The sequence below is a fragment of the Capsicum annuum genome, unplaced genomic scaffold (assembly GCF_002878395.1).
Source record: "Capsicum annuum cultivar UCD-10X-F1 unplaced genomic scaffold, UCD10Xv1.1 ctg4260, whole genome shotgun sequence".
NCBI classification, from domain to species: Eukaryota; Viridiplantae; Streptophyta; class Magnoliopsida; order Solanales; family Solanaceae; genus Capsicum; species Capsicum annuum.
In genome coordinates this window covers 1-20,954 of record NW_025850010.1, presented here as the reverse complement: position 1 = coordinate 20,954, position 20,954 = coordinate 1, and the positions used below count along the sequence as shown (strand labels likewise).

The window sequence follows — 20,954 nt, the reverse complement described above, 5'->3', positions numbered from 1 at the left end:
CCCCAAACTCCTCCTTCGCCAAATCCACCACCAAACCTGCCAACACCCACACCCCACTTCTCCTCCAATTACGAAAGCTGCCACCCCCTACTTTAATTTATCCTCCTTCGACCCCTTAGATCAATTAAAAAAAAGAATGAAATTGAATTTGAAAATTAAAAAATCTTCATGATTTGGATGTTTGGTTGTTGATTTTAGAGAATTTGTCGTTGATTTAATCGAATTTTTCATGTGGGTTGAGTTTTTTTATCACTATTTTATTATATTTTTCGATGATGATAATTGAATTTTTTAAGTGGGTTGAGTTTTCCGGCGAAAATTCGCTGGAATTTTCACCGAAAAACCCGGCAAGTGCTGTTGTATGGGGGTGGATGGAGGTGGATGGGGTATGTTTAGGTGTGGCAATATCGGGGTGGATGAGGCGTGTATGCAGGTGTGGGGGTAGATGGGAGGGGGAGGGGAAGGGGAAGGAGGGGTGGGTGGTTATGAAGAAGATGGAAAATAGGGGGTGGGGTATTTTTTTAATTTAAAATATTTTAAAATATGTATATATAAATATATATATATATATATATATATATATATTTATATAAATATTAAAAAATGGTTTATATTATATATTAAGGAGGAAAATTAATTCACTTTAAAGATGTTAAGGAGTTAAATAAATAGAAGGTTAGTTTAAGTGTTAAAGTAAGTTGTGAAGACAAATTTAGAGGAATTTTGATGCATTATCGCAAAAATAAAATAAAATAAGGTGCAAGTGGTAAGGAGCAAATCATAGATTACTCAATTATTGATTAATACAAATGGCAAAAAAGGTATTTGACAGGTCAACTAATGTGGAGCAGAAATTGGGACACTGGACAGTCCTAGCTTGACTTGTGAAGTCATGTTCTAACTTGCCATCCTAAATCAGCCTCTGCTTGTAGCCAGATATCCCCTTTTTTTTGAAAAATCAAGCTTTGTGTTCTTTCTTCTGCTTGTTCTCTTCTGATAAAGTTTTATCAGATCTTGACAACTTGAAAAAAAAAAACTAGTTTGGCTTGACTAGTGAAAACTAACTACATAACATGGAAAGGGGAAAAGAAAAAGAAGCAAACAACTCATCGGTATGTCATACAACATTATTTATTTATATTTTCCTTTACATTTCTCACATAATTAATTTCGTCTTGTTAGTATGTTCGTCCCTTTATGGAGCTTAATCGAATTCAATATGAAAAAGTTTCATGCAGTTTCAGTATGAGTAAAAAAAAAATCATCTGGTTAAGTGGTTTTAAGGGCAAGGATTCAGATTGGGTAACACATCATTTATATGGTCGGGTTTGATGTGCAAAATAGTGCTTATAACGATTTGGCACTTGGGCGTAACTCAACCCCAGAAACACACTAACACTGTTGAAAATCAATTGACTTATAACCATTTGTTTTTCCTCAAATTTGTGCTCTGAGTAACTAACTAGTATATATGTGGATGGACATATCACTAGAAATTCCTTCTTGACAAGCTTGCTTTATGATTCGGGTCTCTTTGGATTAGTTTAATCTAAGTGCTTTATGTCAAAATAGCTATTAAGCGCTAAAGTGATTGGGTAAAATAAAAAAGTGGCTTCCAGCACTTACTTTTAAGCTAAAAAGGTAAAAATAAACCAAAAATCGTAAGTTAGAATTCCTAACTTATGGCTTTTGACTTATAAGTCGAAAGCTATAAGTCCATCCAAACACTGATAAGTCAAAATAAACATTTAGCTTATTATCTATTACGCATAAATGGAGGGAAGTCCTCTGCACCTGTGTTAGCTGCCTGTTGTGATTTAGAGGAAAAATTTATACTTGAGCATTTGGTCTTTTTGGTAGGTGTCATTTGCTGTAATTCACAAGGACATTGTCAAGCTTCTTGATTTCATAGAGAAGTTGAATGATGGATGTATTCAAATTCCAGTTCTTAACATGGATCAAATTGAAGAGCTGACATCGGAGCTGACATTTGTGTCCGCATTTTTTCATCAATATTACTATTTCGATTCGGAAGGTTGTAATGCTGAAAGCATGTCTTGCATATCAATTGCGATTCATGATCTGGTTCAGTCAATTTTTCGTCGGAGTGGTGTACACATGCTGATTAAATTAAAGCATCATAACGTTCTTCAGCTCTTGGAAAATATCAAAAGTTATATTAGCTCACATAGATATGCTGAATCAAGTCATATGACCATGACAGAGGATCGTTTGGTTGAACTTTTGGATGTCATCGTCATGTATCTTAGGTATCTACCCAAGTGTTGTTCTAAGTTATTTCTATCATCGATGACTCAATATGAGCTTCTTGAGAATGTATGTGGCAATGTAAGAGATTTCCATGGGTTGAAAATAAATGGTTGTGTTGAGTATGAGACGATTGAATATGTCTTACCTCAGCTTCAACTTATGGCTCAGAGAGTAGTCAACTTCTGTTTGACTCTTTTGGATTATCGTCTTAAGGAAAGAGATGAATTAGACATTTCTCAATTTAATTCCAAGCTAGCTAATCTGCTTGTGGAGATTATACCTGTTGAACTGGAGGTTATGCACATATGTTCTACAAATTTGATAGCTTCAAAGTCGGCAGAAGTTGGATGCTTCATTAAGAAGCTCCAAGAAGCCTCTCCGGGCATCCTTAGAGAATCTCTGGTTCATCTACAACAGCACATGGTTAATGCTATTACTCCTAGCACTTCATTGGGCAACATTCATGTCATGATAGAGTTCCTATTGATTATTCTTACTGATGTACCCAAGGATGTTATTCGTCATGACAAATTGTTTGTTCTATTGGCACGTGTTGGAGCACTTATTAGGGAGGTAGCCATTCTCGTTCGTAACTTAGAAGAAAACTCAATGGATGAAGATAATGTGCATGAAACAAGCAGTGCAAGTCAAAACTTTCTGGAAAATATTGAACTTCTGAAGGAAGATCTCCAACATGTCTTCTTGAAAGCCGCTGCAAATTCATCTCAACTTTGCTTCCCCATGAGCGATGGACCGCTATTCATGACTCTTCTACTCAGAAATTTAAACGACTTGCTCAATTCGAATGCTTATTCAGTTGCTTTGATAAAGGAAGAAATTGGTCGGGTGAAGGAAGACCTAGAATGTATAAGATCGTTCTTCGGGAAAGTTGAGCAAGAATTAAATAGAGATCTCTGGGCTCGTGTGCTAGACGTGGCATATGAGGCGGAACATGCCATAAACTCAATTCTTGCCAGAGATTATGGTCTGTTGCATCTTATCTTCCTACTTCCTGATACCGTAGAAAAGATCAAGCGTGTCAAAAAAGAGGTACAAGAGAAGATCTCCAAGAAAAAAAGTGTCATTTTTACAAACTGCCCCAACAAGCCAGTTGAGAACACGTCATCAATAGCTGGCAAAATAATTGTAGGTTTTGAGGAGGAGATAGAGTGGATAATTAGGAAGCTCACTAGAGGACCAACTCAGATAGATGTCGTTTCCATAGTCGGCATGCCAGGGATTGGAAAAACTACTTTGGCTTACAGAGTATATAATGATAAGTCTGTTGTTGGTCATTTCGATGTTCGTGCTTGGTGCACAGTCGACCAGGAGCGTAATGAGAAAAAGTTGTTGCAGAAAATTTTCAATCAAGTTACTGGTTTGAAAGGAAATTTCATTGAGGACGGCATAGAAAATGACGTTGCTGATAAGCTACGGAAACATCTGTTTGGAAAGAGGTACCTTATTGTGTTAGATGACTTGTGGGATACTGCAACATGGGATGAGCTAACAAGGCCATTATATACCATTCCATCTGAATTTCAGAAAGGAAGCAGAGTTATTTTAACAAGTCGAAAAAAGGAAGTGGCTTTGCATGGAAAATGCCACAGTGCTCCTCTTGATCTTCGATTGCTAAGACCAGAAGAAAGTTGGGAGTTGTTAGAGAAAAGGGTATTCGGAGAAGACCATTGCCCTGATGAACTAAAGGATGTTGGAGAAAAAATAGCCCGAAAGTGTGATGGGCTTCCTTTGGTACTTGATTTGATCGGCGGAGTCATTTCAAGGAAGGAAAACAAAGAGGCTTTGTGGCTTGAAGTTCTCAATAATTTGAGTTCCTTTATTTTTAACGATGGAGAGGAAGTGATGAAGGTTATACAATTAAGTTATGACCATTTGTCAGATCACCTAAAGCCGTGCTTTCTGTACCTTGCAAGTTATCCAAAGGACAAAGATATTGATATCTCTTTGTTGAAACAATTATGGAGTGATGAAGGACTTGTGGAACCAACTGATTTGAAGAGTGTGGAAGAAGTAATGGAGGTTTATGTGGACGAGTTAATTTTTAGTAGCTTGGTAATAGTGAGAGGTGGTAGGCACACAAGTTACCAAATTCATGATCTTGTGCATGATTTTTGTTCGATAAAAGCTAGAAAGGAAAAGTTGTTTGACTTGGCCAGTTCAATTTTTCTGCCTTCATCCTCTTCTTCACATCTGATGCTGCGTAGAAGGACCATTATTTATAATGAATACCCTCATTCGGGTGATACTTCTTCTTTGTTCAGTCCAGAAAAGAGAAATCTTTATATTAAACACCTCCTCTCTTTGAAGATATACGGTGGACTCTCCAAAGTTCTTCCCCACAGCTGTCACCTAAGAGCCCTGAGGCTTCTTAAAAGGTTGGATCTGTCGGGTAGAATCTTGACAGAAAAGGGAACTTTTCTGAATGAAATAGGCATGCTTGTTCATTTGAGGTGCTTAAGGATTCAGATGCAGGCAAAAGCTCTCCATCATTTTCAAATCTGTGCAATCTAGAAACTCTGGAGGTGAGAAACAGTGGATCATCAAACATGGTATTATCCCCTACTATCTGGAGTCTTTCAAAGCTACGAGATGTGGACATCAAAACTTGTTCTGTCTTTGATTCGGATATTGACAAACCAACAAAGTTAGAGAATCTGACATCATTAAAGTTTCTCAAGCTTTCCTGTTTGGTAGACTCTGAGGATATTTTCAAAAGGTTTCCCAATCTTCGAAACCTTCGATTCCACATCAATTGTTCAGCAGCAGAGCAGATATATTTTCCAAGATTGGATGTACTTAATAAACTTGAAAGTGTTAATGCTTCATTTAAGTGCTTTCTGCATACACATGTATATCAGTTTGATTTTCACTTCCCTTTGGGCTTGAAAGAAGTGATATTGTATGGGTTCGATCTGACATCAGATGCACTGTCAAGAATTGGGAGATCACTTCCCAACCTTCAAAAGCTGGACTTAATACGCGCAAGAATCCATTTTGGAAAGGAATGGAACATGGAACGAGTCACCTTCCAGAATCTCAAATTGCTGAGATTGTATGATGTGTCTTTTTCTGAATGGCAGGTTATTGCAGATGAATCCTTTCCCTTGCTCGAGGAATTAGAAATAAAATATTGTAGTGAGCTTACAGAGATCCCAGAAAGTTTTGGGGATATTGCTTCATTAAAGTTAATCTCAGTGTGGAAAAACCCTCGGCTTAAAGAGTCGGCACTTAAGATTAAGGAATATGTTGAAGAAATTATGGGAGAAGACAAGCTTGAGGTACTCGGTTCTTGATTGGTTGTCAATTCATGATTTTATAGAAGAACTATATTAGTTGATATGATGAGAAAATGGGATACACTTTTTGTACGTCAAATAGCTAGTTGATCTATGTCGTGTGAAATAGATAGTTGCTTTGTAATTTTAGTGATAAAGTTTGATTTCCCTTAACCTTCTTATCTTCTTTCTGCCTCAACACTGTTGCCAGGCATGTACGTATGTATACCACTGATATTATTTTGATTCTTTTCACTCTTTACCATGCTATTATTATTAGAACGTTGTTACTGCACTGTACATAGTTACAGGTTGTTAGCTTCGTATCCATAATTGTATGAGTTGTTATCTTATTTTTCTAGTTTACTGATTTTGTTTCCACAGTAGGAGGAGCACTTTCAAGAGACTTATTTATTTTGTGTATATATATTAGTTCTTCATCCATTAATACAAGATCTTCATCTTTTGTGTCATCTTGCTCAATTATTTAAACGGTATCAGAGATGACATCTTAACTCTCCCGAGATTTTTTTCGATCCTTTTACTACCATCACAGACTCCTCTTAGCATGTCTGGGACGTATGGAATGCGGACTCCACCAATGGCAGCAACTCTAACGTTGTTCAATTTAATCCTAGATATCCCAGCTGCCAATAAAACTTGTTGGCAGCCATAACTTTTCTAAATGGAAGGCATAGATTTCCATGCTCATGTGTGGGCACAATCTGTTCGGCCATCTGGATGGCTCTTCTCCCGCTCCTTCGACAATTACCACACATAATGGGAGAGAAATAGCGAACCCAGAAAATAGTGTTTAGTTCCGCCAAGATCAATTGATCCAGAATGCCATAATGGCTTCTGTTGATCCAACAATTTATGCAACTGTAGCTGCTGCCTCCACTGCTAAACTTGCTTGGGACTCCCTACACCTTGCTTATGCCAACAAGTCTCAAAGCTCACGCGACTATCAAAGGATTCCCTCCCAGTTGCCGATTACCTCCATCAAGTGCGCTCTATCTGCAATGAGCTTGCCACTTGCTGGTGCTACAGTCACCAGCGATGAGTTGGTAGTGAAAATTCTGAGTGGCCTTGGGTCAGATTTTCGTGATAATCTCAAAAGGTTTGCACACTAACAGCCTACTATAATTACTTTAGATAGAAATAACACTCTTGAGTGCAACTCAATTAATTAATTATCCAATTGATGGAAGGCAGACGTTGTGAGTTATTAGAGGAATTAGAGTTAATTAAGGAATCAGGACAAAGTGGTCAACGTTAATATTTTTTAGGGACAATTTTGTAATCTAACTTTTTGGATATTGCTTCATTAAAGTTTATCTCATTGTGGTGAAGCCCTCAGCTTGAAGAGCCGGCTCTCAAGCTGAGGTAATGATGGGAGAAAACAATCTTGGGGGTAATGTTATTCCAGTGAGTTTGTGCGTGAAATGCGGTCATCTAATGTCCTTATTAGTTTCTTTCGTGTAGTCAGCTTCCTTCGTTTGTGAAATTCCTTTGTCGAATATATGTTTTTTCCAATATTACGTAAATAATCTTCTTTGCAGATAGCACATATAAAGGTTTTCTGAATGGCAGGTTATTGCAGATGAATTCTTTCCCGTGCTCGAGAAATTATATATACCATATTGTACTGATCTTATAGAGATCCCAAAGAGTTTTGGAGATATTGCTTCATTAAAGTTTATCACAGTGTCGAATAGCCCTCAGCTTAAAGAGCCGGCACTCAAGATTAAGGAATACGTTGAAGAAATGGCCGGAGAAGACAAGCTTGAAGTAGAGTACTAGCGCAGGACATAAATTTTTCATTTTGTCTTTGAATTTTTTTTCACTTTATTTGAAAAATTAGTATTTGGGCATGACATTTCAAATAAAATTTGAAGTAATATTGGGAATTTGGAAAAAAAAGTCAAAACCCTATTTTCATTTTTATTTTTTAAAAAAAGAAAATTAATTTTTTTTATTTTCAAAAAATAAACCCATTTAAATTATATTTCATGTCTAAATCATATTTCATGTTTTTTTAGTAAAATGTATTAAATTTTAAATTTATTTTTCTCCTAACATTAAAATTATGTCAGATTCACAATTTAAAATTTTTTATTTAGCAACTATTATTTTGTGAATTTCTTTCATTTGTGTTATGATAGGTTGAAGTTTATTTTTAATTTTCTATATTTGAATGTAAGCATATCCCTGCCATTGAAGAAGATATTGGGACACAATGAACGGTGAAAAAAAGGCAAGAAAAAGAGAAATGTGTATATATGAAAGATATAAATGCAATCCTAGAATTGTGGGATTCTATAAATAGTTTAGGATAAATATATTAAAGTAATTAATTATTTTATTCATGGTAAGAGTTTTATTTTAATTACCTAAATCTCAACTATTAATTTTAAATTATGACATGAATCTTCCATACAAGCTAGAACTTACGAAAAAAGGAGAGATTGGAAATGGATAGGAGCCGGATTCATGCTTATTTGGTTAAAACTTAAGAATAATCTTTTTTATTCTACTTTTTTTTATAGTTTTTTTAAAGAGGTTTTATTAATAATAAATTAAGAATATTTGTAATATTTGTTTAGAATAGTCTTATCATCTAATTTTCCTCTTATTTTTTATTGAACTCAACAATATAATGTCCAGTATACTCTCATAAGTGAGATTTGAGGAGGATACGATATATCCAGCCCCACCGTCGCAGAGAGGCAGAGAGTCGATTCACTGGCCAAGTGTGACAGAGAGGGCTGATGGGTCATCGGGACTCCAACGGACCGCCGCACTCCACCGTCACAGGGAGGCAGTGGATGAGTTCACTGGAAAGTTACGAAGATGAGGTCCGACGGACCGTCGCACCCACTGTCGCAGTCGAGACAGAAACTCACTTTCTGGATGATGTCCAACAGTCAGGACCGACGGACCGTCGAGACTCCGACTGACCATCGCACCCCACTGTCGCATGTCCTGTGCAGAATTTTTAACTCGTTTTAAAAGGGCATTTTGTTTTTTTCCACCTTTTTAAACCCTCATATATATTCTAGATGCAACAGCTGGCTTCATTTCTTATCTCTAAAATAAAAAAGTTAGGGTTTCTCTCTCAAGATCAAATCTAAAACCCTTCTCCAAGAAATTCAAGAGCTCACCATAGATTCTACAAATTTAGTTGAGAATCAGGTTCCCAAGTCAAGTGTTGCAAGAACCCTCTCTCTCAAGGATAAGAAAAAGAGTCTACAGCAAGCTTATTCATCTAATTTCATAATCTAAGGTATGCGGGGTTTTGAACAAGGGTAACCCTTTCTCCCTTGTGCCCAAAGGCTTATTTAAACTATGATTTTCTGCAACTTATGAGATTTTACATAAATTTGAATTGAGTTTTTTCACCCATTATTATTGATTACAATATTTTGATGCTTTCCGTGAATTGAGATCCTAATGGCATGATTTTCACATGTTTTCTTGAGAAAATGCAGCTGGGTCTATACCACATGATTCAATCCTTGAAAAACTTAATAGTTGAAATATTTGAGATATTGAAGTATATGAGTAAGTTGAGATTTTGAGATAAATTGCTGAAATTTCCAGATTTCTACTTGAGTTATGAATCTATATGCTATCTATTATTCTTTTGATGAGTTTTAACTTGAGATTGAATTATGGGTTATTAAGACCTACTTGAGACTTGAGATTTTATGAAATATTGTGCTATAAGCACCCATGAGTTGATCATTCCAAGATTATTGAAAAATGTTTTGACCTAATGGTCATTGAGTTTTGAAATCCACTCTACCACATGTGATTACAGATTTGATTATTGGGTTCTTATTGAACCATGAGATTATTCTAAAGTATTTTCCCTTGATATAAGTATGTTCCCTAAAGCTCGAGATGAGATATTTTCCTAAAATGAATGAAATGCCTTCAAGTATGTTTCAAAGTTATGTGATTTCGAGTTCTAAGTACTTGAGTTCAAAAGAGTTAAGAGTTCTTGAGCTTTAAAGAAGTTTTACTCTCCATGAAACATATGCATGAGTTGAAAGTATTGTTTAAAGTTTCCTTTAGCCTTGAGTAATAATAATTAGAGAAGAGTACAAATTTCAAAGCTAAAGTATAATGACTCGCGAGATTTGTGTTACATGTTCCATTCTATATGGTTCATGAGCTTTACATTTTTATGCTTATTCAAGCCATGTAAGTCATTAATTGTTGCATGCATGATTTGATTAAAGAGGAATAATATTGCTTTATATATATGCATGCACCCCCACATACTCAGTACATTCTCAAGTGTTGATCCACATATACGTCTATGTGCTACATTGTCCTATAAAGTAGGTTCAGGTGCTCAGTCCCAGCCTCATCAGTGATTTTCGAGTACCTCTATCTACATTCCTATAGTGGTGATTCCTCATGGTTCGAGGGCCTGTATTTAGACATTTCAGTATTTGAGAGACTATGTTATTATTTCAGTTCATTTTGAGTCAGTTGAGGACCTGTCCCAACGGTTCTCTAGTTCATGGATTAGTAGAGGCTTTGTCAGACTAGTTATCAGATTGTGGTTGTGTTGAGGTTTTCGATCGCTTGGACTGAGTATTTTCTTTGTATTTCGTTTCATATGATATGACTATGCTAGTGTTATTAGTAGAAACCAACTCAAAGGGTTAGGTTGGAACTACTTGTAGCCTTAAGCACCGTGTGACGTCCTGGAAGGCAATTTTAGGTCGTTACACATTTATACAGATTTGTGTATCTTTAACTACATAAAATAACAGGTAGAAGCTCTCCCTCCATCATTTTCAAATCTATGCAATCTAGAAACTCTGAATGTGCGTAACGATGGATCAGACATGGTGTTATCCCTAACTATCTGGAGTCTGGCAAAGCTACGGCATGTAATCATCTTTGATTGTTCTGTCTTTGATTCGGATATTAAAAAACCAACAAAGTTAGAGAATCTGACAATATTGAAGTTTCTCTATCTTTCCTTTTGGGTAGACTCGGAGAATATTTTGAAAAGGTTTCCTAATCTTCGAACCGTTGGATATTAACTACCACATACACACAGGATGTACACACAACATAAATAGATAATCAGATAACTATGTAAATATAAATTACTACGTTTTTACTCCTTTTATATAGGAATTATTCCTTTTTAATTGCAAATACAAAATCAGTTACTATTTCATTCAAAATCTTCTTTTTATATATATATATATATAAATGACTAGTTATGGGCATTCAAATTTTATTTCTTCTTCGGTAGAAAAACAATGCAACAAATCATCCATCATTTTTGTTCCTCCTCTTGGCAAATCTCTTCCTTCTAATTCCTCTCCTCACTAGTATTCACCAAGATAAATATCTTCTTTCTCATTATTAAAATTTGTTTTATTGATATTTTATATATCTGTGTATTCATTATCACACTTTATCCCATCATAAATTTGTTTGATAACGAGGAGAAAATAGGAGTAAGTGGCCTTCTACAGTAAAATACATCTTCAAATTTGCTCGAGGTTCTATGCCCCTCTGATACGGGTCAAAGAGGCATCTTAGCACTCGAGGACCTAATGGAAGACAATACGTAAAGACCCGAGATTGTGGGGACTACCCAACCAAGAGGAAAAGCTTTGAAGTGTAGATAACAAGTTCCAAACACTCCAAAGACGTCCATATGCCACTCCAAGGCCGCCCCTTTGTAAGGGCTCATTAAGGTCCTTTTGATCATTTTGTAATCAGTGTTTCCCTAACCTATAAATAGAACCTTTAGGTCATTTTGTCCATTAGAATTCGATGATATATTTTGAATACCCTTTGAGAGTGTCTTGCAAGGTGGAATCCTTGTGGAAAGTGTGGACATCACTTGTGTTGATAACAACCTTAGAAACGGTGGTTGCTTGAGAATTCAATTCCCTTGAGGTCCCGTACGAGTGTAGGTGTTTAATATTACTTGTTTTTGTGTTTTGGTGTTTAATATACACCTTAGTGTTTAAACTTGTAGTATTTCATGCCTCACTATCTATCCTTTTAGTTATTGTCATCTTGTATCAGTTTGTGTTGCTTGTTCTTCTCACGTTGTGGACTATTTTGTGTGTTCATGGGCTGTTTTGGTATAATTTGGTATCAGAGCCCTCTTTGATTTTGTTCTAACAAGATCAATCTTGGACTTGAGTCTAAGGTCTAATTTCTTGAGATAAGTTCAAGTGTGTAGTGGTGTTAAGTGGACGATTTTGTTGTTATGAAGGTGGCGTTCATCTTGTGTTCTTAAAGTTGTGTTAAAAAAAGGTTGTTGTTGATCTTGAAAACCATATAAAGAAGAGAAGACTTTTTTTTTGTCTTGAAATCATTTTCAAGACAACACCAAATTAGTAAGAAGACCAAGGACTTCCAAAAAGTCTAACTACCAAAAGAAGAAAAAACACTTTTCAAGGATTGTCCGAAGGGGAAAGGGGACAAGACATCTAAAAAGAATGTCTTGCCAATTTGGTGCAAGTAGGTGAAAGACTCTACGAATCTTGAAAGAGGATTCTATACCTTGTTTTTTCCATACCTTGACGGAAATTCTCTTCTTCCACACATGAAATTGAACAACTAGTTTCTTGAAACAAAAATTTTTCAACATTACAATGTCCAATAGTTAAGTGCCACATCATCAAAGAACTCAAGAACATTGGATTTCCTAGTTTCACTTTCTTGTTTCTATTGGTTTCTAATTTTGTTGAATCTTATACTAATTGACAACTAGTAAATACCTACTAAGTTGTCGATTAGTTTTGGAGTACGTTCTTCGTGCTAGCGTTGTTTTTTGCACTTTAATTTTCTCGATTTTGAATTGTACTAACTTTTTTTGTTCAAGTTAGTACATTACCTTTTTTTGTGTTGTTTCAAATAAGAATCTACTCCGATCTCGATCCACAATTGGAACCGAGTGACCTCATTGGAGTATAAGTATGTTATCAACACTTGTAAGGCCAATAGAGTGAAAAATTCAAAAGTGTGAGCTTGAGAGTTGGAGGACAGTTTTGAGGAGATTTGTGGACTGATTTTGCTAACCTTTAACTTGTTATTGTTTGTGTTTTGTTTAGTCTTTCTTATTAGGTACGATAGCTTCGGATGAAGTTAGTCCAACAGTCTCGAGAGAGGTAACCATGGATGGTTTGTTAGCGGGCATAATGAACATGAAACATGATCTTAGTAGTCGAATGGAAATAATGGAAGGGATGGAAAGCTATCTTTTCAAGAAGTTGGATAACTTGATAGAGCATCCACGCTTTCCTAATCGAATTCCTGTAAGTGGCCATGCTCCAAACAGACTACAAGGTAATAAAACTAACCCTTGAGCTCTAGTGAAGGAGGCTAATAGCCAACTAGGTGTGAGTGATAGTTTGACTTTAGGTGATCCAAATGTTCCTTCATTTTGTGGAGATAATGTACAACTTGAAATCATGGATACACTTGTTGATCAACCTAGTGTTGAAGCCACTGTTCCAAGTGATAGTACATTGTCTTATGGAAGTGATGAAGACCAAATTGTGTGTGAAAATGGTGATGTTGAACATGTTGGCCGATTGACTAAGGATGAACCTCTAGTTGTTTTTGCTGTCAATTATACTAGTATAGAGGGGAAATTTGATCGTAATTGTAGTAGTGTTAGGGTAAGGAAGTGTGTTCCCAACCTGTGCCCATGGACATTCCACCCACTTGACCCTAGTGATCTTTTGAAATACGACGATGATGTCTTTTGGAATGACTTGAATATGCATGGAATGTATGGTTTTCCTATCTCGGCTTTCAAGTCCATTTGTCGTTCCAAGAAGAGTATGTTTTCCACTTGATAAGAAACTCTTTTTCCTTGTTTCTTGTCATACTTATGTTGATAGACTAGTTGATTCTTTCTTGGGAGGGTATTCGGGTAAGAGGGATGCTTGGTTATATATGAAGTTTGAGCCACCTTGGCAAGCTGCTATGATTGAATACACTAACCCTAACCCTCATACCTTGAGGAACTTGTATTTTCTTGTCCTTCCTATTATTTTACAAGGTTCAGATTCGAGGAGAATCCATTCCAAGGAGGGGGGGGATGATACGGGTCAAAGAGGCATCTTAGCACTTGAGGACGTAATGGAAGTCAAGACGTGAAGACCAAAAATTGTGGGGGCTTCCCAACCAAGAGGACAAGCTTTGAAGTGTAGAGAACAAGTTCCAAACACTCCAAAGCCATCCATATACCACTCCAAGGCCGCCTCTTTGTAAGGGCTCATTAAGGGCCTTTTGGTCATTTTGTAATCAGTGTTGCCCTAGCCTATAAATAGAACCTTTAGCTCATTTTGTCCATTAGAATTTGATGATATATATTTTGAATACACTTTGAGAGTGTCTTGCAAGGTGGAATCCTTGTGGCAAGTGTGGACATCACTTGTGTTGATAACAACCTTAGAAATAGTGGTTGCTTGGGAATCCAATTCCCTTGAGGTCTCGTACGAGTGTAGCTGTTTAATATTACTTGTTGTTTGTGTTTTGATGTTTAATATACACCTTAGTGCTTAAACTTGTAGTATTTCATGCCTCACTATCTATCTTTTTAGTTATTGTCATCTTGTATCCATTTGTGTTGCTTGTTCTTCTCACGTTGTGGACTATTTTGTGTGTTCGTGCGCTGTTTTGGTATCATCCTCTTCGGAAAAAGGTGAGAAAACACTAACATGCTCCTCAAAAAGCATGAAACAAGGCATAATTTCAATGCCGAAAGGTAAGTTGTGTTATAGCACATAATATTAATAGTAAAAGTGTTGAGGATTTCCATGCACGTAAACTTTTCACGTCTACTTATTTATTTGTTTAGAGTAAAAATTTGTTTAAAGGAAGAAAGAAAGTAGAATAAAAAAAAAAATGTCATACGAAAAGAATAAATAATAATAAAAAATTGATAATTTTAGTTTCCGAAATATTTTTTTACCAAAGTAAATTTTTTCAATATATATTTTTAATTTTTTTTAACAGTATTTTAATTTAAAGTTGATAACAGTAAAATTTTATTTTGAAAGATTAAGTGTTTAGTTGGAATTTTTAATAAAAAGTTGATAAAAGCAAAATGTATTTGAAAGATTGCGTGGTTACTAGGTTATACTGCTTGATTTTATCTTTTATAATGTATTATTAATTAATAAAAATAATAATATGATAATGAAATTGAAATAATATTTTTTAAAATGTATTTAATTATTAAATCAATTATAAATATTTACGGTGGGCTACATTATCCATTTGAATGGATATCTCCTTGAGAAATCAGTATTTGAATGGATATCTCTTGAGAAATCAGTTTTTTAGCCACATATCCACTATCTCTTACTCTTCCTCTTATCTTGCAAAAATATTCACAAACACTTTTATTTCTTTTGCTTTAATTTCTTCCACGTACACCCTAAACAAAATAATGTTCTTACATACAAAATATTTTTTATTGGAACTAAAAAATACTACATGAAACTGCATTTTTCAATCTTTTATGGTATTATTTATAGTATTTGATTCGTTATAACTTAAAAATTTACTCGGTAACTTGTAGTGTTCCAAATTATGCAATATATTTATTGTACTTCTTTTGCAGAATATGTTGGATGTCCAAGATTAGGAGACAGACACAAGTGAAAGAGATCTCAATCAAATTTGAAAAAAATATAGGCTCTTCTCGATGATTATATACTTAAATATGTCTTATGCTCTGTTATAAACCAAACGGAAGAGCCCAACACAAAAGACTAGTCTAATAGGTGGGGAACCTATTTGATCCATAAACCCATTACCATTTTTATATTTTTCCAATGTGGGACAATTGGTTCATAACAATTGCTTCCGCTTGAGAACCAACGACCTCTTAGTCACGGCTGAGCCCAGTTGGTCACGGATGGCACCCCTCTTAGGTCCAGGCCACCACTCCTGGCACACAGGCCACCACTCCGAGTCGCGACTCCACGCGTAACAATCGCTTCCGCTTGAGAACCAACACCTTGTTGGTCACGGCTGAGCCCAGTTGGTCACGGCTGGAACCCATCTTGGGTCCAGGCCACCACTCCTGGTGTATAGGACACCACTCCGAGTCGTGGCTCCACACATAACAATTGCTTTCGCTTGAGAACCAACACCTCGCTGGTCATGGCTGGCACCCCTTTTGGGTCCAGGCCACCACTCCGAGTTGCAGATCCACGTGATATGAGTCAAATGGCCACCTTAGCTTTCGATGACATCGTTCGAAGTCAGTACGTGGGGCATCAAGCTTTGGTCGCCTTGAGGACATGGGATCCTACATGGAGGGGCCGATTTGAGTACACCAAAGAGCAATCCCACGTGTGGAAGATTGCTTGGAGCATTGAAAATTAAGGACTCATAGTTTTGGGCCTTCATTAAGGGTATTTTGATCACTTAGCCTTGTCCAAGTAACACTCCATGACCACCCCTTTTCATTAAGGGTTTTATGGTTATTTTTTTTATGTAAAAAGTTAGACTATAAATATGTTCTATTAGTTTATTTGCTAGTTAGTTTTGAATGATGAATGTATGAAACACTTGAAAATCCTCTCTCTTGAGAGTAGACCACCTTAGTGTAGTCTTAGTTAGGGCTTGAAAAAGTCATCCTTAGTATAGGGCTTGAAAAAGCCAATATTGACCTTTGCTTGAAAACGGTGGATCTTGAGGTGAGTTGATTTCCTTGGCGGTCACCGTAAGAGTGTGGTTTGATTATTACATTCATTAGGGGTTAGTGTTGAAATACACTTGGTTCTTAATCTTGTAATAATCTTGGTCTCACTATCTATCTTTGTTTTCTATGCAATTTCTCTTGTGTTTGTGTTGAATCAGTGTCTTGTTTCATCTTGTGTCATAGTTATCATCTTCATCTACTTTCATCTTCTCTCTTTAATTATAGTTTCGGTTTCTAACTTTGTTTTTCGTATCATTTGGTATCAGAGCATGGCTTGATCTTGTTCCTACAAGATCAAATCTTGGGCTAGCTCACTTAAAAGATAAAAAAAAAAGGAACAATCTATCCATTTTGTGTTCTTGGCCGAAAATTATATTTTTGTTGTGTCTTGGCTGAGATTTTTACTTGTTTTTGTTTTCTCTAAGTTTTAGTTTTGTTCCTCTCTAACATATTAAGTCTACATCTTGATTTGGGCTTGTATTTTGATGTTGTTGTGAACATAAGGTTGACCCATTATTGTTGAACATTGTTGTGGTAGATATTGTTGTTGAGAAACTTGACTGGCTGTGTGTTTGGTTGTTGTTGTTGAAAGGAGTGTTGTTGTTGTTGTTCTTGGTGAATGTTGTTGTTGTTCTTGAAGTTATTCACAACCTTCATCTCTTGTTAAAATCGAAGACACAACACTAAAGAGACTTGGCCGTTTGTTGTTGTGGATTAGAGTTGGCCGTTAGAATTGTTGTTGTTCTTAAAGATTGTTGTTATTGTTCTTGATATGGTTGTTGTTGTTCTTTAATTTTTTCACCTTTCTTCATATATTATTAGAACATAAAGTGAATGATAGACCCTAAAAGGTGAAGGAAAGAGGTGGAAGTAATTATTAGTCTTGAAAGACCCCCAACCACTAAAGACTTTACATCACTTTTCAACCACTTTCCCATGAAACAAGAGTCCATGTTTTAAGGAAAAGTACTACAAAATTAAATTCTTGAAATTTGAAGCTTGAAAAAAGGATCCAAGACTTATTCTTCCCTCCTTAAAATAAATTCCACCAATTCAAATTAAAATTGGTCAAGACTTGGGCTTTGGAAAATAAAAATTGTAGAAACTGCAACCAATACGTGGCTGCCACGTCATTAAGTTACTGTTCACGCATCGGATTTTGGCTCAAATTTTAGATTCTTAATTTCATTTTATTTTTTCATTAGTTTCATGTCTTGATTCTAGAATTAATTAACAACTAGTAATGACCTACTTAGTTGTAGATTAATTGTTGAATCCGTTTCTTTCGTGTCTTCGTTATTTGTGTGCTTTTCTCATTTTTAACTCGTAGTAATTTCTTTGTTTCAAGTCCGTAAGTACATTTTTTTTCATGAGTTGAGTCGATCAAATAAGAATCCATTTCGGCCTCCAAGTAGAATTGACATCCTATTGACTACCGGAGTATAAGCAACTTTCAATATTCGCCGCTCTAATTGTGAGAATCATAAAGGTGAGTGTATACGAGTGTTGATGAGAAGTTTTTACTACTAATATTGTTTGTTCATTGTGTAGGTACAATGGTGATATAAGGGAAACATGTATTCGATAGCCGAGGATTATTATGACTACAATATGGGAGACTATGATTGTAGTGAGGATTTTTATGGCGACGAAGTTGAGGGAGATTGTGGAGGCTATAAAAATAGCCATGATCAAAACTTGGGCAGATTTGAAAGTTACAGTTTTGAGGGAGAAAATGAGGTGAATGAAGTGCCTAGTGCTTATGGTGACTTTGGAGATGATGTAGGACCTCGTGATGGATCTTATGATGATGTTGGGGCATGTAAGGAGTCTTACACTTCTCACTCCAAACCTAGATTTGGTGTTAGGTATAACCCTTTCGTTCGCAAAGCTTATGAGAGTTATGATGATAGTACACGTAAGGAGTGTAAAACTCAAAAGAAAAGTGTCGCGCAAAAGAATAGAGCTAGAAAAGTTTCAAAAAAAAGGTGTCAAAAAGGAAGAAAAGAGAAAGGTGTCAAGAAAAATAGAGTAAAAAAAGAAAAAAAAATTCAAAGGAAAAAGAGTCGATAAAAGGAAAAAAAGAAATCAGACTCAAGCAAAACATGCAGCTAGAACTACTCATGACCTCATTCTCCTCTCTCGGGGGTGAGATACGTAGGCTGCCCTACCCTGGGCTTGGTCCAACCAAATAAATAATTTAGAATTGCCCAATCAAAAGAAACTGTGGGCACTGAGTTAATCCTCATTGTTTGAGTCAATTCCAAAAGTTGTAAGTCCTACCCCACTTCAAGTGTCGTTTGGGCCTTATTTCATCCTTTCTTTCTAACTTTATCTAAAAGCCAAGCTACAACCAAAGAAAGACCTTCAGATCAATTTTTAAGAAGGTTAAGGCTAAGCATGCAATGCATATGGTGAAACATTTTGGGAACTGCTTGTCTTCCTCAGCATAAAAAATCAGGAGAGAAATAAAATGAGAGAGTCTTATTGGTGAAAACTCTCACGGGCACCATAAGGCGATGGTAAGTTAAGAAAGATAAAAATGAGAGAGTTTTATTAGTGAAAACCCTCACAGACACCATAAGGCGATGGTGAGTTGAGAGAAAAATGAGAGAGGCTTGTTTGAGAAAACCCTTCAAGGTGCCACTAGCCGAATGAGGTCTCCGAATGCAATGGGTCCAAGTAAGTAAATCAGTTTCAGGGCTATCAACTCAACAACAATTGGTAGAAAGTTTGGATGAAAAGATCGGGCTGCTTAATGCAAAATGCATGGCATAATCATTAGAGTTGACTGTCATTTTTAGATTAATTTTTTGTTTCCTTGTTTCAAATGCGGATATTCATTGTCTTTTCTTTCTTTTCTTTATTTTTGTTTTATCTTTCTTGAGTCAGTTATCCAAATAAAAAAATCGTCATTTTTTTTCTTGTCTTTGAGCCAAGTCCATGTAAAAACAAGTGAGAAAAGATTTCAAAACTGGCTACCAGCTTCTTCAATTGCACGAAGCAAGACAAAAGGGCCATCACATGTAAAAGACATGATTATGAGCCGAAATAAGGCATACAAAAATTGTGTCAACAGACGAGTTTTGGGAACACATGAAAATACAAAGGTTTAAAAGGTTTATATGATAGGCATGGCGAAGCAGAGATACCATGTTTGTTTCCGAGTCCCTCTGAATAATCTGAGTTTGGGTCAATGATGCAACAAGTCAATGACATATGCTAATGGTTGAAAGCAAGGATAAATGTGACAAGGGAAAGAGCGATCGCCGCAAAACCCAAAGCCACAAACCAGCCACCATGTTTTAAACTCATAAGTTTTCTTCGATGAAACAGGAAATATATTACCTTTAAAGCAAGAACTTCAGAGAATAAATATCAAGGCCTACAATGCCTCACTTTACAGAGGCACGAAGCAATGTTGCTGCACAGGTTTGGTAATCAAATCATGGAAAAATTCATCATCTTATATCCCTCGGAGACACAATTTCTTGTCTAGGGATTTCAGTTTTCATTTGCTGGGTGATACACTTCTTAAATTCCCCTTGACCCCTAAAAGACATACCTTTTAGTTGAGTCATTCCCTTTGATTCCTATAAGACATACCTTTTAGTCGAGTTATCCCATTTGACCCCTAGAAGACATACCTTTTAGTCGAGTTATCTCCTTTGATTCCTATAAGATGTACCTTTTAGTCGAGTCATTTTCTTTGATTCCTATAAGACGTACCTTTTAGTCTAGTCATTCCCTTTGACCCCTAGATGGAGTACCTTTTAGTCGAGTTATTTTCTTTGATTCCTATAAGACGTACCTTTTAGTTGAGTCATTCCCCTTGACCCCTAGATGGCGTACCTTTTAGTCGAGACATTCTCCTGATTCCTAGAAGATGTACCTTTTAGTCGAGTTATTCCCCTTGACCCTAGAAGACATACCTTTTAGTCGAGTCATTCCCCTGATTCCCATAATACGTACCTTTTAGTCGAGTCATTCCCTTTGATCCTTATAAGACGTACCTTTTAGTCGAGTCATCTCCTTTGATTCCTATAAGACGTACCTTTTAGTTGAGTTATTCCCTTTGATTCCTATAAGACGTACCTTTTAGTCGAGTCATCCCCTTTGATTCCTATAAGACGTACTTTTAGTTGAGTCATTCCCTTTAATTCCTATAAGATATACCTTTTAGTCGAGTCATCCCCTCTAATTCTTAGAAGACGTACCTTTTAGTCGAGTCATCCCCTTTGATTCCTATAAGACGTACCTTTTAGTTGAGTCATTCCCTTTGATTCCTATAAGACGTACCTTTTAGTAGAGTCATTCTCTTTGATTTCTATAAGACGTACCTTTTAGTCGAGTCATTCCCCTTGACCCATAGAAGACGTACCTTTTAGTCGAGTCATTCCCTTTGATTCATATAAGACATACCTTTTAGTCGAGTCATTCCCCTTGACCCCTATAAGACGTAACTTTTAGTCGAGTCATTCCCCTTGACCCCTTAAAGACGTACCTTTTAGTTGAGTCATCCCTTTGATTCCTGTAACACATACTTTTCAGTCGAGTCATTCTCTTTGATTCCTTGAAAATGTACCTTTTATTCGAGTCATCCCCTTTGACCCCTAGAAAACGTACCTTTTAGTCGAGTCATGTCCTTTGATTCCTATAAGACGTAT

The 20,954-nt window shown here is 36.2% G+C and overlaps 1 protein-coding gene across 1 annotated transcript; it reads left to right on the top strand.

Moving 5' to 3' along the window:
* The first annotated feature begins 825 nt into the window (after nucleotides 1–825).
* LOC107853648 (putative late blight resistance protein homolog R1A-3) lies at nucleotides 826–5,829 on the top strand. Its single transcript, XM_047403469.1, is given in 3 exon segments — nucleotides 826–1,112; nucleotides 1,861–4,771; nucleotides 4,774–5,829. Coding segments are annotated over 3 exon segments (3,762 nt in total). The 5' UTR covers nucleotides 826–1,073; the 3' UTR covers nucleotides 5,586–5,829.
* The last annotated feature ends 15,125 nt before the right edge of the window (nucleotides 5,830–20,954 follow it).